We start from the raw sequence: 27941 nt of genomic DNA on the forward strand, positions 1-27941 counted from the left end.
TTCAGAAAAAAACTATCCTGTAATCTGCAACTCTTACACTGCAAAAACATATGGACGACACAACTCGACCAGGGCAAAGCAATAGACGCAATCTACATAGACTTCTGTAAAGCCTTTGATTCAGTAGTACACGACAAACTACTCCTAAAAATAAAATCCTATGGTATCTCTGGACAACTGCATAACTGGATAGAAGCATTCCTGGCAAACAGACAACAAATGGTCAAAATTGGGAGCGTCCTATCAAATTCTGTACCTGTCAATAGAGGTGTCCCCCAAGGCAGTGTTCTAGGACCAACTCTCTTCATACTCTACATAAATGACCTCTGTGATCATATTAAGAGCAATTGCGTTCTTTTCGCTGATGATGTAAAGCTGTTCAATACCACAGACAATACTGCTACCCTACAAAAAGATCTTGACTATGTATCAGAATGGTCAAACAAATGGCAACTTCAAATCTCAACAAATAAATGCTCTGTCTTACATATTGGCAAAAAAAATCAGAAAATAAAATACAAGCTGAATAGTCAAGATCTTGTTGATGACCCAAGCTCTGTAAAGGACCTTGGAATACTCACCTCTAATGATCTAAGTGCTAGAGCCCACTTACATAGCCAAAAAGGCATTAAGAGTTGTTAACCTAATCCTACGTAGCTTTTTCTCTGGTAATATCACACTACTAACCAGAGCATACAAAACTAGACCAATACTCGAATACAGTTCATCAGTCTGGAACCCACATTACGTATCTGATATTAGCACAATTGAGAAAGTCCAGAAATATTTCACAAGAAGAGTTCTCCACTCCTCTACTCGTTGTAGAATACCTTATGCCACCAGACTTGAAATTCTAGACCTAGAAAACCTTGAATTATGCCATCTTTGGTTCGATCTAAGTATGGTATATAAAATCACACATTGCAATGACTTACCTGTCAATGAATACTTCAGCTTCAACCATAACAACACAAGAGCACACAATAGATACAAACTCAAAGTTAACCGCACCAAACTTGATTGCAGGAAATACGACTTCAGCAATAGAGTGGTCAATGTCTGGAATACTCTACCCGACTCTGTAGTTTCTTTCCCAAACCCCAAAAACTTTAACCTTAGACTGTCTACTATTGACCTCACCCCTTTCCTAAGAGGTCTGTAGGGGGCGTGCATAAGCACACCAACGTGCCTACCATCCCTGTCCTATTGTTTCTCTTATTCTTCTTTTATTTTTCTTATATGTACCCATTTCATGTATTCAAAACTATGTATACACTTATACTTATTATCTTGTAAACAATTGGAAAATCAAATAAATAAATAAAAATAAAATAAACTGACTTGCTGCTATTTTTAAAAAGTTAATCTACAATAATCTTCAAATTATGAATAAAAAGCAGAGGTGGAGCTGCACAATTTGCATGTTACCACATCTACCGTATTTTTACCATATAGTTGCCTACCTACTATACTGCAGTGTTTCCAAGCTTTGGCAATGTGCAGATATATGGCCTTCGGTTCCCAGAGTTCCTTATCCACCATGTCCTTTGCTGAGAATTCTGGGAACTGAAATCCATTCATCTAAACCTTACCAAAGATTGGGAAACACTTATCTGAAACTATATTATCCATTCTGACTGGCAATAATCTCTAAGACTTAATACAGAAGCATTTTCAACTGTATCTATCAATGCCATAAATTAGATTTGGGATCTTCTACGTGTGAGACAGATCCTTGACCATGAAACTATATTCCTGATAGCTTATGTAACTCTGTAGTTTACATTGATCTGTGGGTATGGTCACTAAGTGTTACTTTAAGTATAGCTGCCTGTGCATTAAAACATTCCAAACCTTTTGGGGGTTAGACATCTCTTATACGGTTGTAATTTTCCTTTCACTAGAAGCCTGGGGTTGGTAGGGATTAATCTTCCCATTATAACAGTTTTTCATACAATGAAAAGTATTAATGTGTGGAAATGTTTTGCCACTTTTCCTTCCCGTTCTTCTTCTGTGGAGGGTGCCTATTCTAAGTTAGTAGGTATATTGCTTCAAAATGCTTACAACAGCACGGCTGCATTTTTAATATTTTTTTTTCATTTCCCTAATGCCTCTCCTGCTTCAAGCCAACTCAATGCCCCTATCCCCATCACAAAGGGTAGCTGACAGGTGTCCGTGCTATTAAGCCTTGGCACTATAAATAAATTATTCATTCATTTCCTTTTGGATAATTTCCTATTGTATAAACAAAACATGCTATCCTGTTTGGTTGTTTTTTTTTAAATAGCCACTGGCCTTAACTTCCTGTTCATCAGCTAGGAATGAAACTGGCACTTTGGCTATACAGCTGCTTTTCCATCTCATTTGACATAATCAGATTCTTTGCATGTATAAACTGCATAAATAAATACATAGAAAATTGTGTTATTTTAAAAAAAAAACTACTAAGTTTCTAAGTGTTCTATGTTGATTCTTTTCTCTTTATTAGCAAAGATGAATCAACTCATACAAAAGACCCTGGGGACAATTACACACATATTTTTTTGTTCCTTGGGAACACCTCTGTGACATTTATAGAGTGCAAGGTATTGAACTGTGTTTGAAGAAACTGAAGTACTATTGTTTCTGTACAAAAGGTTATATTTCTTAAAACATTTCCCATTAAATCCCTCCTTCTTCACCATTGCAGTGGAGCCACACTGTCTGATAATAGTACCATGCTTGTCATCTCTTACTAGATAACAGAGGAGAAGGAGGGCCATTTTACAGCCTTTTAAACATCTAAGGGGCAGATACAAATTGCTTCTTTCTAGTAGTATTAAATGTGGATTAAGTTTGTGAAAGCACACAAGCTCTACTGAATTGAGGTTACTGTACCAGAAAGTGATAACTGAAAATCAGTTGCAACTTAGTCATAAAACATTGTTAGTTTACGACTTTGATGTGCGGCCTTTGATTCAGGACTGTTTGGCTTTATCATAGCCTTACACAAATTTATGATTAAAACTTCCGCTGTTCAGTTGCCTGAGAGTATTTCCTATTAAGCCTATCTGTAGGCTACTGAGATTACAACAAAGTACTGTTTTTTTTCTCCATATCTCTTTGCTCTGTAAGTAAATATAAGGAAAGGTTAATACCTTAAAACTATTGTCTCTGTTTATCAATTTTATCTTTACAGATAAAATTGTGTGCTTTTGCTGTTCCAACAGCTATTATTTAAAAAAAGAACATTGAAAGAGCAGGTGTTTCTCACCTCTTCATGTCTGCCACGTAGTTAGGCGGTTAGGTGTTAATACAATGTTGGTGAAATTCCCAGGTTGTGGCTGAAATGTTTTCTCTTATAAAAAGTTGTCAATTATTAAGGCCCCTCAGGGCTTCTGACTGAATTTCTGGAAGGAGGTTGGTTAATGACCCACACTCCGGCCTTTGCAGAACTCAAAACCTTTCTTCCCATTTATTCATTTAGTTTTGTTAAGTATAATATCTCATTTTACTGCATTTGGAAAGGATTCATCAGTTATCTTTGGCTGCATGTTTATATTATGGAAGTACCCAAATGGTCTCCTCAGAGGTAGAACTTCAGCTATGGATTAGGTCTGCTTTATCTATCATCATATTGCCAACAGTGTTTGTGCTGTTAGTATTTGTCTTCGTATCTTTGACATCTGTCCCTTTACCCCACAAAGGACAGAACTGGCTGTCAAATATCTTTCTCTCAGCTTGCTAATTTGAAAATAAACCTACTGTTCTTAGTTGGATTTGGGTACAGATTTGTAGGCAGAATATTGTATCCTTGGGCTGTTTTCACAGAAAGAGATATATGCCACAATATTGTCTGGAAATCTGCAAAAATAACTGGGATATACACAGAGATGAACAAAAGTAGTGTCTAAGTTTGGCGATATAACTAGAAGGGACATGAGCCAGGGAGAGGTTTTTACTTCAGAAAAATTGTACTTACTTGGATCTTCCTGGTTCCTCTGAAAATTAACCTTATATATTTTAGTGATTGTTCAATTTATTTTTAATTTGATTTGAATAGCCAGCCAGTCATCTCATTTGTGACTTTAGATGGCTCACATAATTAAACCAAACAACAAAATCAATAACACAAATACAAAACTCAATAAAAGCAATAACTCCCTTAAAACCAAATTAAATCCCAATTAAAACAAGAAATTAAAGTTACTAACAGGTCAATATTTGAAGATTGTTTTTTTTAAAAAAAAAAACTGGTAATCCCCAGTATTTGAAATCGCCATGACTTTTTTTTCCACTTAATGTATGTCTTCTGAAGTGGGATATCATGGCCATGTAATCTTTAATGACCCACTATAGTCCTGGAGTAAACTCAACAGGGCAAAAACGTCAGTGGACCAGCTCACCTGTTACAACTTGTCTGGTTTTTCAGAGTGGCAGGAAAGGCCCCCTGGCTGATGTCCCGTTCTCTGGATCTTTTGAATTTCTAAGACTGTGGAATCTGCCTTTTCCTGTATTGCTCTCAAGTTATGAGAACACTCCTTTCAGACAGAGTTTCATTTACTCAGCATTTATGCAGTTTCTAAAGAGATATCACTTTTAACAGATGTTTCATTGTTAGGTGACTATAATATTTATTTTGTTGTTTTTAAACTGCATTATTACTTTGCAATATTTTCTTTTTTGTCATTAATGCTGTTTACCACTTTAATTGCTCAACAGAAGCAGTACAGTACAAAAAAACCTGAAGTGTTTTAAATAGCATTCTTTAATTGACATTTGTGTTACACTCCCATCTGCTTTGCAGAATTGGGTGACTTGAAATGTTGGAGTAATAATGCAAGAATGGTTGCATTGTTATAGCACTGGGTGGAGTCGTCCCCCTCATCAGTTCCATAAATTAAATATAACTTTGTGAAGTTTGTTTTCCTTGTTTGTCTCATTGATAGTATATACTATTGGAGGATGGGGAAAGAGAAGAATAAGTAGTACTTCTACATAATCTCAGCAATGGCAGCATTTTTCTTTTCTCATTTATCCCAACATGAACTGTGAGATGGTTTCCTCCTTTTGTAAAAATAATAAGCTGAAATTGAAAAAGTGAAAGAATTAGAATTATAAAGTGGAACAACTATTTCACACTGCATATCAGAAATGGCACCAAATGCTTGAGTGATATTCCCATATTTAAAAAAAGTACACAGAAAAATATGCTAATCTATGCACTTACTACATTTAGTTTCAAATAGCAATAGCACTTAGACTTACATACCACTTTACTCCGCTTTACAGCCCTCTCTAAGCAGTTTTACAGAGTCAGCCTATTGCTCCCAACAATCTGGGTCCTCATTTTACCAACCTTGGAAGGATGGAAGGCTGAATCAACCTTGAGCCTGGTGAGATTCAAACTGCCAAATTGCTGACAGCCGATAGGCAGCAGAAGTAGTCTTCAGTATAGCACTCTAACCACTGTGCCACCGAGGCTTTCGGTTCCTTCTCTTGTTCCTTCTGAGTTCCAATTTCTTGAGCTATATCATGCTTGTTACACACAAAGAATGGGGATCCTACCAAAACTCTATGAACTATAGAAGGCTCAGAAGAGGCTGTCTGCAAGTGAACATGTGAATATACAAAAGAACACTCAAATAATTAGTTACAAATAAATAACCAGTTCTTTTAAACTAGTTTTAGATCTTGTAAATAGTATGAATTATTCCTCATCTGATTGTTTCAACATTTAAATATGTGTATCTAATGCCATCCTGAATTATATGTTTAAAAAATTCAGAAATTAAGCTATGTGAAGCAGTTCAGTACATGTGAGACCTGATAAAAAAGTTGGCTGCTATGAAGCTGTTTTTGTATGTTTCTAATGTATGACTTTGTCTTATGACAGGAACACTGTAATGGCAAGTATTCAGTAATTATTTCCACTATTTGTAGTGAATGACGCACACCACCTAAGACAAGATTAAAGGTTTTGTTGTAATAAACTACTGTACAACCAGAAAAAAATAATCAAGGAATGTAGCTTTATTATTCTGGTTACTATAAGTAGCTCTGATCCAAACGCTGAAAGGGGAAACAAAATACATATTTCCAATGCTTATTAAACTATACAATGAATTATACTTGTCAACACTTCAGCCTGAGAAATAGGGACATGGCTAATTTAATGTTTCGTGCATTGTACAATATGCAAAAATTTTGAATGCAGAAAAAATAGATTAACCTGCAGATGGGAGGCAGCTGATTAGGGTTATTAATTTATTATTTTTACCTTTATCAGGTATCCTTAACAAGCCACAAAATAATCTTACTTTCAGCAGTGGGAATATGATAAATACTGCACTGATAAACTAGATAAAGCATATCTAGAAAAAGTCCATATAATGGGGCAGCGGGGAGAAGCAAAGGCAATCTAGGGATTATAACATGAGCTGTTGAAACCATATTTATTGATTTCAGTAATCTGGAGCCTGTTTTTGTTTTGTTGTGGGACCAAACACTGAAAAATTTGATCGTTCCAAGAAATTCCTGTCAATTGGTATGAATGAGTTATGCAAGGCTGAGACTGCAAGTTAAATATAAGCATCCCTGAGAGCCATATATTCCTACTGTTGCAGAGTAGAGAAAAATGCTGATAAAGAATTGGTGGCTCTGGGAAATTGCATGAATTCACAGAAGATCCATCAAAGAACTTGATTTGTACATAAGTAACCTATTTTTCATCCTGATCTCTGTAATGCATATACATGGATGACTAGCTATTTTATTACTAAAGTTTAATAATTGTTCCATTTGGAATACATTGGGGAGAGGGACCCAGTATTTTGGATGGGCCTTAGCAAATTAAATACTGTTTAATTGTTTGACCCACATAGAAGGAAAGCGTCAAATTAATGGTGCAATCTCTAACATCAAGAGACTGGAGGAAAGGATAGGTAATAAAAAGTCCTGAATCAGTTGGAATGTCAATATGGATTTTGGAAGAAGGCATATCTGGTGAAGGATTACTTTATTCCTATGAAAAATGAGGAAGTATAATCTTTATATAAAGCACATAATTTTCTTGCTTGCCAAGCTGATATTATAGAAAGGTAAATTACTATGATAGTAATAGGTGATAGATGAATGGAAATAGTAGATTATAAGTTTGAAAATGTTTATTATGGAGCTTGATGAAGGAAAGGCATCAGGCAGGGAACAAGTAAGAATACCAGCTGATAAGGTTGAATGAAACATTTTATGAAGCCCTTCACTTTTTGATTAGAAAAGAGGAGGTGCTGTCTTTTTGTTATGACACATTCTATAAAAAATTCCATTTAGCTGCATAATCAGCTCTTTTGAATTGCTTTTAAGAAGCCAGAGGACTGTTCTTGGCCTTGGATCTGAAGTGTGATAGAATCCAATCCTCTGAATTGTAAAATGGAAGGAATCAAAGTTCAGATGATATACATACCACAATAGATAGATAGTAGACAAGGATGGTTTAGGACGTGATATTTTCAGTGAGTGATACAACAGAGAACTTGGGCTTCTAAGAGGGATAAGGATGCAGTTGGTCAAATTTCTGCACATGCTCGCAAAAATGGTGATCAATGGGGAATCAATAAAAGATATACAACAAACCCGCTCCACAAGATCAGATGGTTTTTTATTGTGATGGGGATATATTTACCCCCTTACCTCTTAGGTATTAACAAATGTCCCAAGATATAAATCTGTGGTGGGATTTGATAGATACAGTGTAGGATGCAAGCTCCATTTTATCAAAACAAATGTTTGGTTAGGACATATGTATTCCATGCAATATAGATTTTTAACGATAAAATGGAAAGTATGAAGCACCAGTTCTCTGTAGGATTGTGTTGCACTTTGGATCCAGAGTTGAAAAAGTTCATCGGAGTAAGCAGATACCTCTTTTAAAAAGCTATGTTTCTCCTGGACTTCTGCATATTTAGGTGAGGTAAATGCTTAGTTGTTTGACCTGAATCAACTGTTGCCCCTAAATAAGTTAATATATGTGGTCTAATTCTTCCAACTTAAATGATAGACATGATATCCTGAAGGAGATGAATACTTCTGTGATGAAAAAAAATTCCCTTGAAACAGAATAGCATGTTCCATTGTTTCAGAATTACCAAATTTCCTTTCTGCTTTGGAATATGTAGGTTGAAAATAACCTTAGTGGTTCAAAGCACTTCAAAGAGCATGGTCCAGCCATGGTTTTTGCTGGCAGGGGAGGGTCATTAAAAAGAATGGCACGTAATGTGCATGGTAACTTTCTTTCACATTTCTTTCTTCCTCTCTTAAATCAGACAAGGCTCTTTGCACCCAGAACTAAAGATATCCTTGACTTCTGAAGACCGAAGTGTTGGTTGGTGGTTATTTAGCAACTGCCTCAAATATTTCATAATCTAGAAACAATTGTTCAGCAAATCAACTTCCTATAGTTATTGCAAAATCAGAAAAGTTGCTTAACCGGTGTCTTTTTAAATGCTATATAGCAAGAATCCCCAACTCCTGGTTTGCAGACTGATAGCGGTCCATGGAACCAGGCTGCGCAAGCATACACAGGTCCATTTGCGCAAGTGTCAGGCGCACATGCGAAACACTCCTCCCCCCAGCCGCCACCACTGCTTCCTCCACCACTGCCAGTGGTTTGGGATTGCTGCTCATCAGAGGTGGTATTTGGCAGGTTCTGACCAATTCTGGAGAACTGGTAGCGGAAATTTTGAGTAGTTTGGAGAACCGGCAAATACCACCCTGACTGGCCCCGCCCCCATCTATTCTCTGCCTGCTGAATCCCAGCTGATTGGCTGGGTCTTCTTTTGTTGCCCTGCACAGGAGAACGGAGCTGGAAAGCAGGATAGAGGGGTGGGGAGGGAATGGGATTTTGTAGTAACCTTGCCCCCAAGAGTGGAGATTTTACAGTATCCTTCCCCTGCCACACCCACCAAGCCACGCTCACAGAACCGGTAGTAAAAAATTTTGAATCCCACCACTGCTGCTCATCAATTACACCTTCACTAACTTCTGCTAATTCGATAGCAAAAGTTAGTTAACACCATTATAATTCTGATTTAAGTTACATATTGGTCTCGAAAGGTGGCCTTTCTAACTTAGAAAAAAAAATGCCAAAATACAGAGAATCTTTGCAAATATAAGAAATAAGATGATAACCACTTTTATTTATTTAATTTCTTGTTACCGAAGCACAGAGCTTGAAAATCCCACCAAACAGAGGGTTACAGCCAATCTTAGAATGGTTTTTATGAGACACATCTAAATAACTGATTTTTTCCATCCTCTTTTTGCAGACACCAGTCATCAAGCTCGTCCCATATCCCACAGGCCTTATTACACCTTGCCCAACGGTAACCATGAGAGGAGATCTGTCCTCACCATTACTGAGCCTCCACGATTCCACTTCCAGGCCAAAGGAAAAAACATCCGCCTGGACACCCATTCTCGGAAGGCCATCCGAAGGAACAGTTTCTGCAATGGCATCACATTCACTAACCGTCCTATTCACCTCTATGAGAAAGTGCGTCTGAAGCTGGTATCTGTGCACCATGGCTGGAGTGGAGCGTTGCGGTTTGGCTTCACAACTCATGACCCATCACAGATGAGTGCCGGTGATATTCCAAAATATGCCTGTCCAGACCTGGTAACTCGACCAGGCTTCTGGGCTAAAGCTCTGCCAGAGAGGTTTGCATTAAGAAACAATGTCCTGGCATTCTGGGTTGATCGCCACGGGAGAGTTTTCTATAGCATTAATGATGAAGAGCCAGTTCTGTTTCACTGTGGCGTCAAAGTCTCTGGTCCTCTCTGGGCACTGATAGATGTCTATGGAATCACTCATGAAGTGCAAATACTAGGTAGGTGTATTCTAGATGCTAATCTTAAAAGAAACACAGGAACTGTTATATGCTGGCCAGGAAGCCAAATTGAAGTTCTGAACTTTGAAATAAAATTGCTGCAGATTGTTTTTCTCCCCCCCCCCCACCCTTTGTCGTTTATATTTTGATTGAAGTAGGAAGCTAGAAGTATCAGCAAATATTATTGATAAAAAAGTAGGACATATTCCATTTATGGTTCCAATGTCATATGCAGTAGTTTCTTGAACTGACCTTTGGTCACAGATGAACAATCTTATTCCCTCAGTTAGCCTCTTGAAAAAAGGCATTTTTAAGTGAAGCTGTTTAAAATGTAAATTGCAGGTGCCGATTTTCATTTTCATTGGGTCACCCAATTCTTTCACTGTGCTGAAACATTGTTTACCCAACACATTTAAAAAAATAATCCTTTTCCTAGATTAACATTGACCATAAACGAATGAGATGGCCTGGATTCATCCAATATTAAACCACAAAAATTAAGCAAAATTATAATTAGCAAACTTTAGAGTGATGTAGTTAAGAAGTAGTTCCAGGCTTTTAACTGACCTGATTGAATATGTTGTGAATGCAACCTAAACGTATTCACTTTCATTCCATAGAAGAAAGCCTTGCAAAATTCTTAAGAGGTTGATTATTTTCCAAGCAAAATTAACATTTTGAGGTTTTTTTTAATCTGAAGACAATGTTGGGGGGAAAAAGACAGACTCTCCTTGTCTTCCCATTAGAACAGAATTGGATAATATTCGAAGCTGCTAACAAAGCTAACAAAAGAAATGCTGAAAACTGGGCAGGTTCTAAAAAGGGACTATGGAGAAAAATGCTCATCCAATGCTCATTGTCCCTATGGTATCCCTCAAGAAGTGGTTATTGGCCTGTACTACAGAACGTTGGTGACTCCATTGTTCTAAGCCACCCTCTTCTTGCTCAATCAGATGACCAGAAATGGAACCATCATTAAGGGACTGGAAAGACCCCAAATATCTCATTCAGCAGGCTATCTTAGCCTGGAAGTGTAGATGACATTTAGCAGTCCAGCCTTCATGGAAGCTCAGCGAGTTGAGTGTAGGAAGCCTTCATTGCTATGATCTCCTGAGCATGCATGTAACAGCAGCTGCACACTAATACAAACTTAGCATGTGAGAAGTTGGTTTCTCAAAGGAAGTATTGAACTCCAGAGGAAGAGGCAGGATATAAGCTAATAAATATTCTTTTAAAAAGTCCTATGGAAATCTGTCTTTGTATTCTCTAATATGACCAATTTGGATTTTAACTAAATTATGCAGTAATAAATATATGCGGGCAAAGGTTTAATGCTTCTAGTATCCCTTCATAACATGTGTCTATTTCCTGATAAGGTTGCAAATTTTTGCTCTTAGTTTCAATTAGGGTTTAGCTTTTGGAATCGTGTATACCAGTGACTGTGAAGGCCACGTACATGAAAGAAAGTTTCGTTCGTTCATCCTTTGACTTCCTAGGATGCTAGCTGTATGCATCTTGGTCCTAGGAAGGACTATCCTCTTCCTTCTTCTGCAGTGTAGGCTTTACATCTGTTATCTCCTTTAAAGGCTATTTATGAGTCTCACATTACATTCCAGACCTATCATGCTTTTAAGTAAGATCTGCACCTCGATGGAAAAGAAACACCACTTTTCTGTCTATCTGAAACTCCAGCATGGACAACAGGATTGTGATTTTCTATCTGAGAGATTGAAAGTTTTGTTCTCCTTCATCCCACCTCTTTTGTGATTCTTATCTCATGTAGACATGGACTTAATTCCCTTGATTTAACACCAATTTCTACAGAGTTTAGGATGTGGGAGGGGAAATGATTTCACTCATCCCATCTAGAAATACAGTTCCTACTTTTGTCTTTTCAGGCAAGTCTTTTAGGATATGTTTACAGAAAATTAGGAAGCATGATTTTCAGTTCATGCTTGTGATGCAGACTGCAACTGCTCTCAGAACATGCCTCTGGTGTAATATGGGTTATCTGACTAAAGCTGCTGCCAGTCACCCTGTTTTACCTCTTTGGTGTTTACTGCATCTCTCTGCAGCTCTATAAGAAAAGAGTCCCTTCCTGCTGTTATAGACATGATTGCAGAGGATAATTTAGCTTCAGGGTAATGTTATGTGATGTTCTATAAATGATATAATGAATACATTGATGGGACTTGTCAGATTATGGTTTAAACACACATCCATAAAAAGCAAAGGCCACTTTAAAAAAATCAAGTTTTTTAAAACCTGCCTCTATTGGTTTGATTTTTGAGGCCTTCCAACCCAACATTGACTCTTGTCAGTGTTAAGATACAGTATAGCACAGCACAGCACAGCACAACACAACAGAATTATAACAGAAGGCATAATAGGGTAGAACAGACATACATTAACCAATACAGGCATTCCACATCTGATAGACACAGTCCAACCTATCTCAGAATTTGGCAAAAAGAATTTTTTTCGTATAAATCTTGAGAGACTGAGGTATTGAACCACCACAGCAATACAGTTCTGGTGCCCAACAGAGAAGACACGTTTCTGAAGTCCCACCAGATAATAAGCATATCTAGTTTGTCAGAAATTTGGGGCTAGGCAAGAATAATAGGAGAGAGAGAGACAATGCATATGTTATTAAGTTTTACAGGTAATGGCCTGTATCTTAAATTGAATGCAGAAACCTAATCTATTTACTCACATAGCAGAGGCTTTACATGTCAACCCTATGAAGTACATCAGAATAGAGCACCAATGTCACAAGAATAGCTAAGTTTTATTAATATAAGATATACCCCATTGAGTCATTGAAGAGCCAACCTACTATCTCTTTTCCAAAGTGTAAGGAATACTTATGCACTTGTTTCTGTGATGGCTTTTGAATATTCTCCTCAAGACCATCTTTGTGGCGCTCTACACCTATAAATATCCCATAACTGCTCATGTTGCTCGTTTTGGGTCACTTGCTGCTTCCAAGTGGTCTTCAAGGGCAGCCCCATGTAGAATTCATTGCAATAATCCACATTCAAGATGATCAAGACATGAGTGACTATGAGAAGGAATGCCTGTTCCAGGAAAAGGGTGGATTTGCTTCCTCAATCAGATGAATCCGTGTGAAGCCTTCCTGGCCATAGGTACCAAATACTGTATACTGATAATATCTGACCCCAGATCATTATATGACTTATCCAACAGTTTCATGTGGATGTTAAACAGATAAACTACTAGAACAACAAACCCTGAGGCACTTTGCAAACCAGGATCTTAGGGCTGAATCTCTCCCCATCTATCAACATTGAGAAAAAATGGCTATTAAAAAGAGCCATCACAACATTATGTTCCCAAACCCCATATCTAATTTAAACATTTACCGTGACTGGTTCTATTGAAAGATAGTGAGAGATCAAGAAGAACCATGATAATCACTTTTCCTTCATCCCCGTTCTGTCAAAATCATCAACCAGTGTGATCAGTGCTGCCTCCATATTATCCCCAGCTTGAATCTCACTGAAACAAGTCCAGATAATAAATTCTTTCCAGATTCTTTCTGTAAGTCATGGTGGTTGTTAAGCAGATCGCCATGTGAAAGCAACTGATTTTACAAATTCCTTGCAGCAGCTGTTAAATGAATCCTTTGTCTAGAATGAACATTTTTTGCCGGAAATCAGAAGTAAATTCCAGCCCCCGTCCCAAAAAACCCCCACCATAAAGTGTGATATTGTGACCATAAGACTTTGTAAATGGCCATAAATATGGGCCACTGCAAATGACTGTCATAACTTTGAATCTGGCCTGTAAGTAGTCCTATGGAGATCTACCCTAACTCTGAATGGTTGCTAAGTGACCAGCAATAAATTAAGGACTACTTGCAGTCTGATGATCTCAACAACTTTACCCAAAAGAGAAGGATCCTTACCCCTTTCTTAAAGATGAATTTACCACTACATGGATCCAACTATATCACAATTTGGGAAGATTTTACCAATCAGCAGACTCATGGACCTAATAAAGAGATCACTGGAGTAACAATCACAATGTCCTGTCAATTTCTTCAAGAGCCATACATTTACCAAGTAACAACACAGCATCAAGCTTTGAGCAATTCAAAAGAGTATCAGATCAGAGTGACTTTATTTTCCAGACTTCATCTTATATTCCAATGCTTTTTGTAAAAGGAATAGAAATTGAAAAAAACATTTCATTCTTTCTCCACTCTTTGTGGAGTTGTATTAAAAAGAAGGAATAAATATTGGCATGAAATGATGGTAATATACTTGATCTAGCATATCCTGATTCTATGTAGCATGTAATGAAGGACACTTGAAGGCCAGCTAGCTGGGACCAGCGAGATAGCTCTAGGAGGAGGCTATTCCAAAGGGCAAGTGCAGTAGAGAAGGTTCACTTTATGGGTCTCACTAGATCATTGTTTAATCCAAAAAAAACTCGAAGCAAGCCAAGTCTGTCCCAGCTCAGAACAGGTAGATGTTATAAGAGCCAGACGGTTCTCAATAGCTAGGTCATATGTACTTTAGGACTTTGTAGGTGATGTCCAGCATTTTGAATTGCCCCAGAAGCCAATTGGTAACCAGTATAGCTCACATACCAGTGCCACAGCAAGACTTTCCCATCACTGCTTGTGCAGAATGCTACTGCATTCTGGATCAGGAGGAACTAAATCACTGAGCTTTGAGGCACCTCACAAATCGAAAGTTTTAGGTTCAACTTCTTCCCTCAAACTAATACTAATTGGAACCAGCTGCAGAAAAAGGAAGAAAACACAGTAACTCAGTGTCCTCCTTTCCCTTTAGCAAGTTCAGGAGGATACCATGGTTGACTGTATCCAAAGCCGCCGAAAAATCAAGAGTCAGCACCACCCCATCCTATCTCCGGTTTAGGTCATCCACCAGTAGGACTCATGCATTCTCCATATTATTTCCACAAATTGTGCTATGATTTCAGTGGAATACTATGCATAGAGTGGCCTAAAATTAGAGAGCTGAGCAGGCTTCCAGACAAGGCTTTCATTGTGCCTCATCTAAAAAAAAAAAATGGAATTGGACAAGAGAGCCAGAAGTTGTAGTCTTGCATTTTGTAGCTGCCCTCTTTTTCCAGAAGTGTTTTGCAACATTTTTCTGACCACTAATGAAAGAGGAAGGAAAAAGTTGAAAGGGGACAGAAACTAAAATGCTGCATTATGTCTTTTGCTTTGTAGTTCTAGAAGACACCCTAAGCCTTTGGCAAATTATTGCACAATTTCAATTTGCCTCTGCCCTCTTTCTGAGCAGTGACGCTTAGAGTGAGAAGAATGGCTTACTGTGGGGCAGTCTGCTTCCAGATTTATTGCTTTTGGATGAGAAGCATCTTTTTTTTCTTGACATCTGAAGTTATCAGATGTGAGTAGCTCTGGGAGAGTCTCTTGCTTGCTCACATGGCATGTCAATAACAAAGAATCTCGTGTGCTTGAAGGTCACAACTGTTGCTTTAATGTTCAATGTATTACCAAATATATTATTTATGATCTGTAAGGTGATTAAATGTTTTTTTTTCCTCTTTAGTGAATTAGAGGGGCCAGGACAAAGGCAGAGGAAGATAGGGAAGGTGTTTTGTTTTTTTTAAATGCAAGTTTGAGGGAGGGAGATCAGAACGCAGGAATGGACTTCTCTCCTGATACGCTCTCTTTTATGGCTGAAAAAGAAGCAGCTGCAAGGTGCAAGGACTCCTGAAGAGAATGCTAAGAATATACTGAACTACTTGAATAAATTGGGAAATTATTACTAAATTGACTTACCGGGTTTTAATTTAATGCAAGGGTAGTTAACGTATGATCCTCAGCCTCCCAGTATGTTTGAACTACAAGTTATTTTTATTCATTTTTTTTCTTTGTTTATCAAATTTATATAGCTGCCCATCTCACCAAAGGCGTCTCTAGGTAATGGACAATAATAGTTAAAGTAGAAAATATAAAAATAACAAGTGCAAATTTTAAAAAATAATTTCATTAAAACATCAGACCCCAAGTCTACTGATTTTTAAATCCTATGCTTCCATCTTCAATTCCACTTTGTTTTTTCTTTTTAATTTACATTCTGCCCTTGTTATTTTTAATAAACAACTCAAGGTGGTGAATATAGTTAATATTACTTCCTCCTCCTCTTTTCCCCACAACAACTACCCTGTGAGTTGAGGTGGGCCCAGAGAGAGTGACTGGCTCAAAGTCACCCAGCTGGCTTTCATGGCTAAGATCAGATTAGAATTCAGGGGCTTCCAGTTTCCAGACTGCAACCTTAACCACTAGCAAAAACTGGTTTACACTGAAACACTGAAAACTCAGAAAGACTGGTATAAAATACTGCTGACATTCGTGTATGATAAAAATAGAGCTGAAACTATTAATAACCTAGTCAAAATGCGCTAAAGTAAAACAAATTAATCATAACAGAGCTCAAAACAATAGTCTGAATGGAACACCATTTGTAACTTATCTGTAATCTTGGCTTCACTTTACAGATACTATGTTTGCTGAGACCATGACCTCCACCCGTCTGAGCAACGCACGACTCAGCACTTGCCTTCCTCAGAGCAACCACGATTCAGCCAATTTTAACAACAATGAGCTGGAGAACAATCAAGTGGTTGCCAAAATTGCAAATCTGAATTTGAGCCGTATGCCTGGGCTTCCCACAGATAACCATACAATCCCCTGCTGCCCAAGCAGGAGACAGCTTGGGCAAATTGTGCCTGCCTTTCTAGACACAGATCTTCATTTCCACCCTACTCATGGGCCTGATATTAACTTTTCTCAGGATCGTATGTCTGCCTGCACCAACTGGCAGGAAAGCAACAGGACCTTGGTGTTTTCTGACCGACCTTTGCACATGGGTGAAAGCTTGTTTGTGGAAGTGGGACACTTGGGCTTGCCATATTATGGGGCCCTCACATTTGGTATCACTTCCTGTGATCCTGGTACTTTACGGACAAATGAGCTCCCAGCAGACCCAGATTTTCTTCTGGATCGCAAGGAGTACTGGGTGGTTTGCCGAGGTTTCCCAGTCCTCAACAATGGTGACATCCTCAACTTTGTGCTTTTGCCAAATGGAGAAGTGCATCATGGAATCAATGGGATGAACCGTGGGATGCTGATGTGTGTTGATACCTCACAATCACTGTGGGTTTTCTTCTCAATCCATGGTGTAATCAATCAGCTAAAAATATTAGGTGAGTAAGGATAGCCTCAAAGTCAATGATCAAAATAATATAAAGGAAGTGCTAGTGAAACAATGAAAACCCTTACAGCTATTTGAAGAGATCCTCTTTTCTTTTTAGCTTGTAACAGCCAAATGGCTAAACGTTTTGTACTAAAGTTTCATGGGGATGTTTAAAGTATGAATTTGTATCTTTTGGGTGCTCCAACACTAGAGGCTTTTAAGAAAAGACTGGACAGTCACTTGTCTGAAATCGTATAGGATTTCCTGCTTGAGCAGAAGGTCTGGGTTAGAAGAGGTCCCTTCCAACTCTGTTATTCTGTTATACCTGAGTCAAAAGACAGATCCAGCTGTTTTGTCTGTCTTTTATTTGTCAAGCATGTATTTTTAGCTCCTTTGTATAAACTGAAGCTAAATGGCCTGCGCTAGTTGCCACTTCTTGGAGTCCGCCGAATTAGGTTCAGGCAGAAAAGAAGGAATCTAAACAGAGTACAAGAACAGAAGAAGCCAGCAAGCATCTGTGATAGTCCTAGCATTGCTCTCTAGCACCACTGCTAGGACTTACAAGCCATTTAGTGCAACTGAAGGGATTGTTTAACAGCTGGAAAATGACAGATTCTGGAGTAGGATTTACTAGTGTAGAAAGAACTGCCATATGTAATCAACCACGGGATTACTTAATCAGCATTTTCTTCTCAAAAAAGGAGAATTAGGTGCTTAAGCATGGAACATGAGGTCTACCCTGTTCTTTATTGTTTCTAGTATCAGGTATTGAAACAGGAGGGTCTTCTTAGCTATAATGGCTAGTATGCTTCTTCTTTGTATGTATCCTTATTAGTGAGGTGAGGAGGCCACATTTTAATAATGCATCTGTTTACCAGGACACAACAGAACGCCATTTTAGAAGAATGGGGAAATATTTCCCTTGCATCAGAGTGTGCTAGATTAAATATCCATTTCATTTTAGAAAGAAAATTTGGATCTCTCCTGGTTCAATATTGCTACTCGAATATAGTCCAGAGCCTGGGGGCGGGGGGAAGGGCTAGGAAGAAAGTGAACCTTGCAAGATCTAATCTGGATTGATCACCAAAGATTTTTTTTTTGAAAATTTTATTGATTTTTAAAAACAAACATAAACAAACAAAACATAGAACATAAAAACATAAAATCTTTTTTGAAAGCAGCCTGATCCCGGGTTACATCTCTTCGTGCAGACACAAATTCAAATTCATGCTCATTTTTATATTCCATTCCATATCTTATTACCATTCTACATTTTCTATATAACTTCTCCCCTCTTTCAACTTTCTTAATTTTATTTTATTTATTTCATCTCAATTCAAATCATCATACTTATATTCTTTGTCTGTCCTGTTTCAACTGTCTATTATCTTTTCTCATTAAGCAAAATTTCTCCTGTAATCACTGATTGGAGTATGACGCCTTTATATCTTTCCCCTAAAATTATAACACTTAATATAATACATAACTTCCATTCGGATTCTGCTTGGTACATTCTAAAACTATACAATGTATTTTAAAAAAAGAAAAAATTATAAGTATATAACATAATTAAAACAACAATCCATACCAATTCAATTCTATCATTATTTTTAATATTCATTTAAATCTTGAACATTTTACACATTACTTTTCAAATAAGTATCCTACTTCTATGGAAACACTTATAAACTTTCCATAATTACTTCCCTCCCACTTCACTTATATTTTATAAAACGTTGAGTAGTTAAAATGTTCCCATTCCTTCCTAGTTCAATTCTCTCATTTATTTAATTTCATTTATTTGTTTACAAAAGTTTCACTAAATTACACTAACTATTTTATTCCACTTTTTAATCATATATTGTTTCCAATTTTCTAACATTATTTCTATTACAAATATAACAATACAATCTTATGTACCTTTACAGAATCCCTTTTTCAGTTAAATTTTCACCCATTATCTCTGAATAAATCCTGTTTCTTTACATCTTGCTCCAAACCTTTGTAACTTCTCTTCCCTTCCTTCTTCCCTTTCTTCTCTCTCCCCTTTTTACCCCCGTCTCTCCACCTCCATTTCCCTCTTCTGTATTCCCCTTTTCTGTTGCTTTCCAATATTATATCCCTTTTTCACATTATTTTTCCATTTTTTGGCTGTTTTTTTTTAGGTCTTAGATTCTCCATTCTCTTTCCCCCCTTTCCCTTTTCTTCCCCAGATAGAATTACTTGTTCATTAAAAATGGCTTCTTCTTTGTCCCAATCTTCTTGTTGCGCAGTCTTTTCTTGTTGTTTCTTGTAGATACCAATTGCATTTCTAAGAATTGAAAAATGGAACCAAAGGAGCCCTTCCCTTCTTGTTCCTCTTCTTTATATTTTTTAAATTAAATTTTCAGTTCATTCAGTTCATTCAGTTCATCCAGAGGTGATGCCATTGTAGAGTTTTTTTAAAACAACCACCCAATTGTTTTTAGTCATTCAAATATGATTTCCAAAAGTCCCAAAATCACCAAACAATCCGAATACACACAAGCTGTTTCTTTTAACACTTCTTTTTTCACTTTCTCTTCTTGCGGTTACTATTTAGTTGCAAAGTTCCAGTTAAAATGTATCCTGTAGAAGTCTTGTTAAGATTTAACTTTAAATTCTTTTGGATTCCAAGCAGTCTCCTCCTTCCAAGTCCTGCCCTTATTCTTTTCCTCTCCCTTCCCACTTATAGCAAAAAAAGCATTTTTAATATTCAGAAATCTTTATTGTCCCTTTGGCATTTAATTATATTTCCAGTTTAATTACCTGTTGGTGCCAAAGTGGATTTTTCCGATTTCTTTATTCAGGTCTTCTCGTTGTCAGCGTGAAGAAAGAAAAAAAACTTTCCCTTTTCACTTTCCTTCACTGCTTCCGACTCTTCTTTGGGAGCGATGTATCTTTTGCAAAATTTAAATTCCAGGGTACCTTAGTTGTTACTTTTTGTCCCGGTCAGCCAAAAACTTTCTCTTCTTAACTTCCTCCTGCACTTTCTTTTCTGGCTGAGTGCTTCTTTGAGGTGGCCATTTCTGACTGCCGCTCTTACCGCCTTCAGGAAAGCGAGTTTAGCCAGCTAAGGAGGAGAGGTGCGGCTTCCCTTGACCCTGCTGGGTCTCCCCCGTCTTCACCACCTCTATGGGGTGGCTTAGCCCCGAAGCCAGCTGGCTCGGGGCGCTCCAGCAGCGAGCCCAGGCAGAAACCATGCACGATCGTGGATTCCTGCCTGCCGCCGAAGCCCTGCAAACCGGAAGTCCGATTGATCACCAAAGATTTTGTCCTCTGAGCTTTCGGACTGATGCTGGAGCCCATCTTCAGGGAACTTCTCTCTAATGAAAAGTTCAGAAGACAAACCTCTAGTCCTGGTGATCAACTCAGATTGGACCCTGCAACATTATCCTAAGACACTTATATTTGCCTTCCTTCATGAAAATGAATCTTGTTTTAGAGTAGAGGATGCTCATCATCTTAAACGATCAAACCTTCTAAAAAGTAATACAATGTAATTAGACACCATTATTTGTGTAAGACTGTTCTGAAGCTGAAATAGAAGTTGTTCTCCTGTTCCCAGATTGAACTCAAACTTAGCACTTGTTCCTGAGAGATTCCAACCCAACTTGTGCAGCTGACTGAACTTTTTCCTTTCAGGCACCGTACAATCTAGCCCTGTCACCACCTCCCCCTCAGGATCCCCTGGAGGCTCACAATATGACAGTGATTCGGATATGGCATTCAGCGTGAACCGGTCTTCATCGGCTTCTGAGTCATCCCTCGGTAAGGATCATTTGCTGATCTCTGCATTTGAAATATTTACATTCGATACCCTAATAAATACAGTATAAACCAAGCTGTGTGGGCTGAGTTGTCTGAAAGAAGGTCTGCTGAACTGTGCTAAGCATAGCACACTTTTTGTTGAGAGGAAGGAACATTCAATTTCCTGAGGTTGCTTTTAAGTGCCCCATTGGATGTCTTTAGGTTGTGCACAAATCTTTTATAAAAGCGGCAACAAAAGCCCAATAAAGCTGAAATGAATTGACAGAGCTAAGGAACAGTATTTAAGGGATGAGTAACTAAGTGGGAAATCTCAATCTGTCAAAACTAGTGCTAGAGAATTTATTGGTGGAAAATAAAAGTAAATGGCAAAATCAGTCAAACTGATGACTCTGTAAATATTATATTTCACCAGGACACACTTGTTCTTCACATACTATGATAGTTCATTGGTTTCCTGAATATTGACTGATCCTCAGAAAGAGAGAGCAAACATACATGTACTTAGTTTCCCAGTGCACTGATGGTTACTGCATGAAGGGATTCATACAGATGAGATTCCATCTCCCTCTCAGTTACTAATCTAGTTGTAAAGAAACGTAGGGGAGGGAGAGAAAATGATAGAGGTGGGAGAGAGATTATTTCTTCCATTGCATTTTCTGTCCTACAGTTATTAGGTTGGAGGAAGATATTTTCACTCCTTTAAAATTGTTATACCATTTTTAAAGGCATTCAGTATGGTTTTCTCCAATATATTCATCTTATTTAAGAATGTGCTTGTCAAAATATGCATGCAGTCAAGAAGAACTTGTTTTATAAATATGACTGAGACTTTAGCTCATAGTTTGGGTCATCAGAAAAGGTGATTCTCAACCAGAAAAATGAAGTCATGTGGGGAATGAATGTAGGGTATTTTGTTTGCTACTATCCTATTATCCATTGAAACTTAAGAATTCAAAGTGACTGCATCATACACTATTAAAATCTGTATGAGTGTCCAAATAGATGCGTAAAATGCAAAATCTGCTTCTTCCCAGCCACAGTTGTATTAAAAGACTTCTTCTTCTTCTTCTTCTTCTTCTTCTTCTTCTTCTTCTTCTTCTTCTTCTTCTTCTTCTTCTTCTTCTTCTTCTTCTTCTTCTTCTTCTTCTTCTTCTTCTTCTTCTTCTTCTTCTTCTTCCTCTTCCTCTTCCTCTTCCTCTTCTTCTTCTTCTTCCTCTTCCTCCTCCTCCTCTTCCTCCTCCTCCTCCTCCTTCCTCTTCCTCTTCCTCTTCCCCTCCTCCTCTTCCTCCTCCTCCTCCTCCTCCTCCTCCTCCTCCTCTGCACCAGAAGGATGTTCAATTGAGAAGCATTTTTAGGTACCAGAAGTAAATACCCTTAATAAAAGGCTGGTACAACTATTATAACAACTCATCATTACAAATAATGAACTAAACAATAGTTAAAAATTGCACATGCCCCCCCCTCAAGATGACAAGCATTCATGCTATGTAATTATTCACCACCCCCATATTCCATTCCTGACATGCACGTCTTTGGCACACAAATAAAATGTTCTTTAGAAGATGCAAACATTTGTCAATGAAAGCAGGTCTACATTGCTATATAAAATTCAACTTCTACTTGTTCTAATGCACTTTCATCTGGCCAACTGTTTCCAATGCCTGGCTGATGTTTGTCTTCTCTGCCCAGCAGTCCGATTTCACTTCCAGTATAATGATATAACTTTTTTTCCCTGTCTTTTTTGCCTCTTTAATTTTTACTTTACAAAGGTTCTTTTTCTCATTAGAAAAATGGTTTGAATTACTCCTTTTTAGCCTGACTTGTGGAAAAGGAGATGAGTTTTCTAACCACAGTTCCTTTGTTTCCCATCCCATATAGTGACTGCTCCAAGTTCTCCTCTGAGTCCTCCAGTGTCTCCTGTGTTCTCACCTCCAGAGCCCTCAAGCAGCAAGAATGGGGAATGCACAGTTTGTTTTGACAACGAAGTGGATGTGGTGATCTATACCTGTGGACACATGTGCCTGTGCAACACCTGTGGTCTTAAACTGAAGAAACAGCTCAATGCCTGCTGTCCAATCTGCCGACGGGTCATTAAAGACATTATCAAAATCTACCGTCCTTAACCTCACCTCAGCCCACCCCTCAGGGCGTGATTAATGAGGAGCAGGATGAAGAATGTTGTTAGCGATTGCCATACCTTACTGTCCCTGCTTTATGGGTATTGTGCTGGTCAGTGGTTGCTGAGTGACTCTTGTCTGTATTTCCATGTTTTGACCAGTAGAAACAAATCAGGGAAAATTTAAGTGAACTGGGAAACACTCTGTCTTTGTAAGAGGCTGAAAGTATACAGCTGCAGAGTGGGAAGAGTTTTGGAAAGATGCTGCTCCGATGGGTAAGGGTGGAGCGCTGGGGAAGAGGAGTCCTAATACAATTGCCGTGTTGATTCTTTAAAAAAAAACACCAAAAAGATCTTGTGCGTTGTTTTCACTCAAATATGCAGCTGACCTATCTTGAGTGGGATAAATGAGAAGTCACTAGACCAGTTTAGACATTTGGGATTCTTTCCTGCTATGTCTAGGAATGCTAAACATTAGTAAACATGATTTGTAAGCCAGTTCAAATAGGGAAAAATGAGAGTAAATTTGGGTAGCAGGAATAACAGGTCACAAATATTCTATTACCTAGTTTGCTAATTTCAAAGTATTTTTCATATTATTCATAAGTCAAGATCGTGAATAGGGATGGTCTAAGTAATCAGTTACTCCCAATCAAGTGTGTAAGAGCAGCGATATTTTCCTAAATCTAAGTTTATTAGGTTTTATTTTTGGTTTACAACGTGGACTACTCATTTTTTTTCTCCAAATGTAAGAAGTTGTGGCTCAGTTTATGAAATCAAAAACAAGGCATTTTGGGAGAGAGTGGCACACACAGAGAGCTATAAAGGTTCTCTCGGGATTTGATTTTTCACCTCTATGTGACTTGATACTTCCAGCCTTTCTAGTGAGCAATTAACAAGTGGAGAGTTGTGTGGAAAGCAGTAGGCCCCTGCAGGCAGAAGAAGCAGTACAGTGTCATGTTGTTAGTTTGATTTTGACTTAGCATGTTGTATGAATTCAGATCACTTGGAATAAGCAACCAGTCCTGACTTATTATATGTGATCCACCAGCTTATGATAGAGGCTGTGAATAGTTATTAGCCCAGCATCTGTAAGGTGTAACACATGAAGATATGCTTTTAATTAAGTTGCAGACAAAAGTGGCTAATGGGTTATTTAGAATTTCAAGCTTCCAGTGTTTTCTGATTTATAATTTATAAATACAGTTGATTGATATCTTCCTTCATTTCTCTCCAGAGATTTTGTCAACAGAGTATATAGCAATGTCAAACTTCCACCCCAGGAAATGGTCTGCTGTTCCACAATGGAGGCATCTTACTGAAATTGAAAAGCTTTTTTATTTGGCACTGTTTGCGGGAAAAGGAATTTTCAAGCTATTATTAGACGTGCTCAAAAGACTAATGAAATTTGGTTATAGTATTAGTGCTGAATTATAACCTGAATAATATGTGAAGGAGAGAATCGGGGAATTAGTAAATTAGGCCCAGATGTGGATTCTCCTTTCTAAAAGAGCGATCCTGTACACCGTACTGGACGGCTCCAGGGTTCAACACTCTTTGAAAATTTAAATTTCTGATGAGCTAACCAGAACATGTTTGGTGTAGTGGTTAAAATACAGGTCATCCTCAGCTTACAGCAGTTCATTTAGTGACCATTCAAAGTTAATGAAAAAAGTCATTAATGATCATTTTTCACTCTTATGACCATTGCACCATCTCCATGGTCATGTGATCAAAATGCTTGGCAACTGACACATATTTATGACGGTTGCAGTGGCCTGGAGTCTTGTGATTACCTTTTGTGACTTTCAGACAAGTAAAGTCAATGGGGAAGCCAGATTCACTTAACAACCATATTAATAACTTAACAACTGTGGTAATTTATGAAAGGTCGTAAAATGAGGTAAAACGCACTTAACAAATGTTTTGCTTAGCAATAGGAATTGTGGTTGTAAGTCAAGGACCACTTGTACACATGACTTTCCCGGGTACCTCAGACAGGAAGTAGACCAGGCAAGCTAATTCTACTTTATTGAACCCTATTGTAAGCTAATTCTGTTTTATTGCTACATGAACAGAATCTTGCGGGTCCGAAAGTACTTGCCATCTCTATTTACAGCTTAATAAGTTAGGGTAGTTCCTGAGTTTGTCTGCCCATTATGCAGTTGAAGTCTTTTTTATTTGACTTAGGCAGCATCTCTTCCCCTTATTTCTTCAGGGTCCTTTCTGCCTCAGGCAGAAAAGCCAGCTGGGTGACCTTGGGCCAGCCACTCTCTCTCGGCCCTAGGAAGGAGGTGGTGGCAAACCACTTCTGAAGTTTTGCCAAGAATACTGCAGAGATTAATTCAGACAATCACCAGGAGTCAAGACTAACTTGAAGACATCCCTGGCCCTGCTCCCTTCTCAGGCTCTGAGGTCTGAGATGCCTCCTGCCCACTGATTTTCGAGGTTCTGGCCATATTAATCCCCAATTGCAGCCTATCCATTTAGTCAGCAAAATGACTAGTAGAATTGATCTACCATAAAGCACTACCTTTATGACAATTACTATATTCTGATATGCAATTGATGGGAGCCAAGGCTGCTTTTAAACTCTTTTATGATTTGTTCCTGTAATACCTGTACCTAAAGGAGCTGATGAAATTGCAAGGATACCATATGCACTCATTTCTTCTTTCTAGCAATGGCATTGGTGGAACCCATCTAAGCTCTGATTGAATTTTTTTCTCGGACATTTTGTGGTACATGATAGCTTCCAGTAAACATTGCAATGCATTTTGAATTCAACCTACCATGTAAACTTCAGTAATGAAGCATTGCAGTGCAATCAGTTATTAGAAAAAAAATGGCTGAGAACGAGTTTTGTGATGAAATAAATAATGAGTTGTAAAATCATCAACTACACTTTTATTCACAGACCGCTTTCAGTAGTTTCTGGATTCTTACAACAACTTGACCATAGCTGACTTTAATTGCAGGTTTTCTAGCCATAGATGTCAGAACAATTGAGATTGTTTTACTGTTTAAGATGAGACTGCATTATGATGGACTTGAGCAATTACCAGCAAAACTTTCTAAGGAATAATATTTTGAATAAAGAATGATAATAATAATAACCCTAGAATGGCCAGATTCAAACTTTTGGATGGAGCTTTAGCATGAATATTTTAGCACTTTTGCTATTAATAAATTGGTTTTCATTTTTTTTAAAAATGCCAGTGTAATTTCAGATTACATTGCCCATTTTTGACAGTGTGATCCTGGAGTGAAAAACGTGAGGGCTTACACATGGTTTGTATAGTCTGCTCACTCCTGCCATAGAAGCTGCATTTAGACTTGGAGAGGAAGAAACTCATAAAGATTATAATCTTTATCTCATTGTAAGTTTAAATGCTTGGTCAAGGGTAATTTCACAAGTTAAGATACTTGTTTGCTAGAAGTGGTTTTGTGAACTGTAACTTTTTACTTGTGTAGAAAATTTTCTGGCTCAAATCAGCAGCAATATTTTCCTTGACTTTTTGCTACTTTTTCACTACCATTGATTAGAGAGTTCTTTCTCAGAGAGTTTCTAAATTAATGTGATCACAACTTTTACAGATTGCTCCTGAGGATGTGCAAAACGTTTGAAATTCAAAACACCCTCTCTTGAATGCGAATTGGCTGCTCTGAACATTTTGGAAGTGTCCTGAGCTCAAAACTCTTCCAAAATATTTGGAATGCTCAAGTTCCACACCGAGAGAACTTGGTAGGTGGTGGATTCAGACAAGGTCAGTATGAGATTATTCAGATCCAGAATTTTTTTGCAGATTCCTAATTGTTACTACAGATTTTTAGTGTTACAGTGCTATTGTGTAGTTCTAGCATGTCTCCCAGCAATAGGATTGCAAGGAAGAATAGTGAATATTACAGACTTCCTTTGTTCTTGCTGCTCTTATGGGGTGGTCTCAGAAATCAGACCTCATCAAGGGGCTGGAGTATATTAACAGGACAAAACTCTACATTGTGGCAAGGATGTTTTTCCCACTTTGGGTGCTATTTACAACCTCCAAGACTAACGTTCTCAGCAACACGTAGCCTCCTAGTATCTCTTTCAGAACTGTCACTTGAGTCTATTTAATCATCAGCCATTTAATATAAAATCTACCTGAGCATTTGCCCTAAACCTTTGCACTGGAACTGATCTAGCTAAGTGAACATATTTCCTCCTGGCCTGGCAATTTATGCCTACAAAATATAACTACAAAAAGCAAAAGGCTTGGTGTCAAGGCAGAGAAAGGGCCTTTATCTTAAAAATGAAGCAGCATCTGACAGAGGTTCAGAGGTAGTCATAAGCTTAAATGGAAACACAGTTCTGCTTACTGAAGTTTCAGAAGGAAGTCTCATACGCTGACTTAACATTTAGGAAGTGGAGGCTACTTAGCAATTAGTTTTCGCTATTGCTTGTTCCTTTTTTTTTTAATTGGTTCTGAAAATCTGTTCGTGCCTTATAAGGGTGTGTGTGCACTTTTTATCCTTTTTAATGCTACTTTAAAATGGAGAGGTGAAAAAAAAAAAGATCTTAACACAAATGGCTGGTAGTTTTATAGACTTTCCTGTGTTCACCAATAATTATGCTTTTTGATATTGGAGTGACAAATGTATGTTTTCATTAAATTTTTGCTGGCACTCTCTTTCCCCTTTGTATAAAAAGCTTTTAAAAAAAAGTTTCCAGATTTCTAGAATTTCTTGATATATCTGTAGTACATGATGTGAGCTGTATTTCACATTTTCGAATAAGCCAGATTAATCTCTGTAATAAACTTTAAAAGCCAATTAATTGGGGAGGGAAGTTTGCACTTCTCTGTATGTTAATATTCTCTAGTACTGTGATCTGTAGTGCGTGTGTGTATATATTTTTTATTATTTTGGTCTGTTTTACATGAATATAAAATTTTACCTGTTTATGAAACAAAA

At 37.8% G+C, this 27941-nt stretch overlaps 1 protein-coding gene across 1 annotated transcript in view; it reads left to right on the forward strand.

Annotated features, from left to right (window-relative positions):
• Window positions 1-27941, forward strand: part of NEURL1B (neuralized E3 ubiquitin protein ligase 1B) — a 67755-nt gene extending 39814 nt beyond the window's left edge. The window contains exons 2-5 of the mRNA XM_026688244.2: window positions 9303-9863; window positions 16386-17093; window positions 20747-20872; window positions 22751-27941. Of these exons, the coding sequence (XP_026544029.1) occupies window positions 9303-9863; window positions 16386-17093; window positions 20747-20872; window positions 22751-22995 (1640 nt within the window). The 3' untranslated portion in view covers window positions 22996-27941. The remainder of the gene's footprint in view (window positions 1-9302; window positions 9864-16385; window positions 17094-20746; window positions 20873-22750) is intronic.

This window comes from Notechis scutatus, chromosome 2, assembly GCF_049901735.1.
Source record: "Notechis scutatus isolate UNSWTSFEM ecotype Mainland chromosome 2, rNotScu1.2, whole genome shotgun sequence".
In the NCBI taxonomy this organism is placed as follows: Eukaryota; Metazoa; Chordata; class Lepidosauria; order Squamata; family Elapidae; genus Notechis; species Notechis scutatus.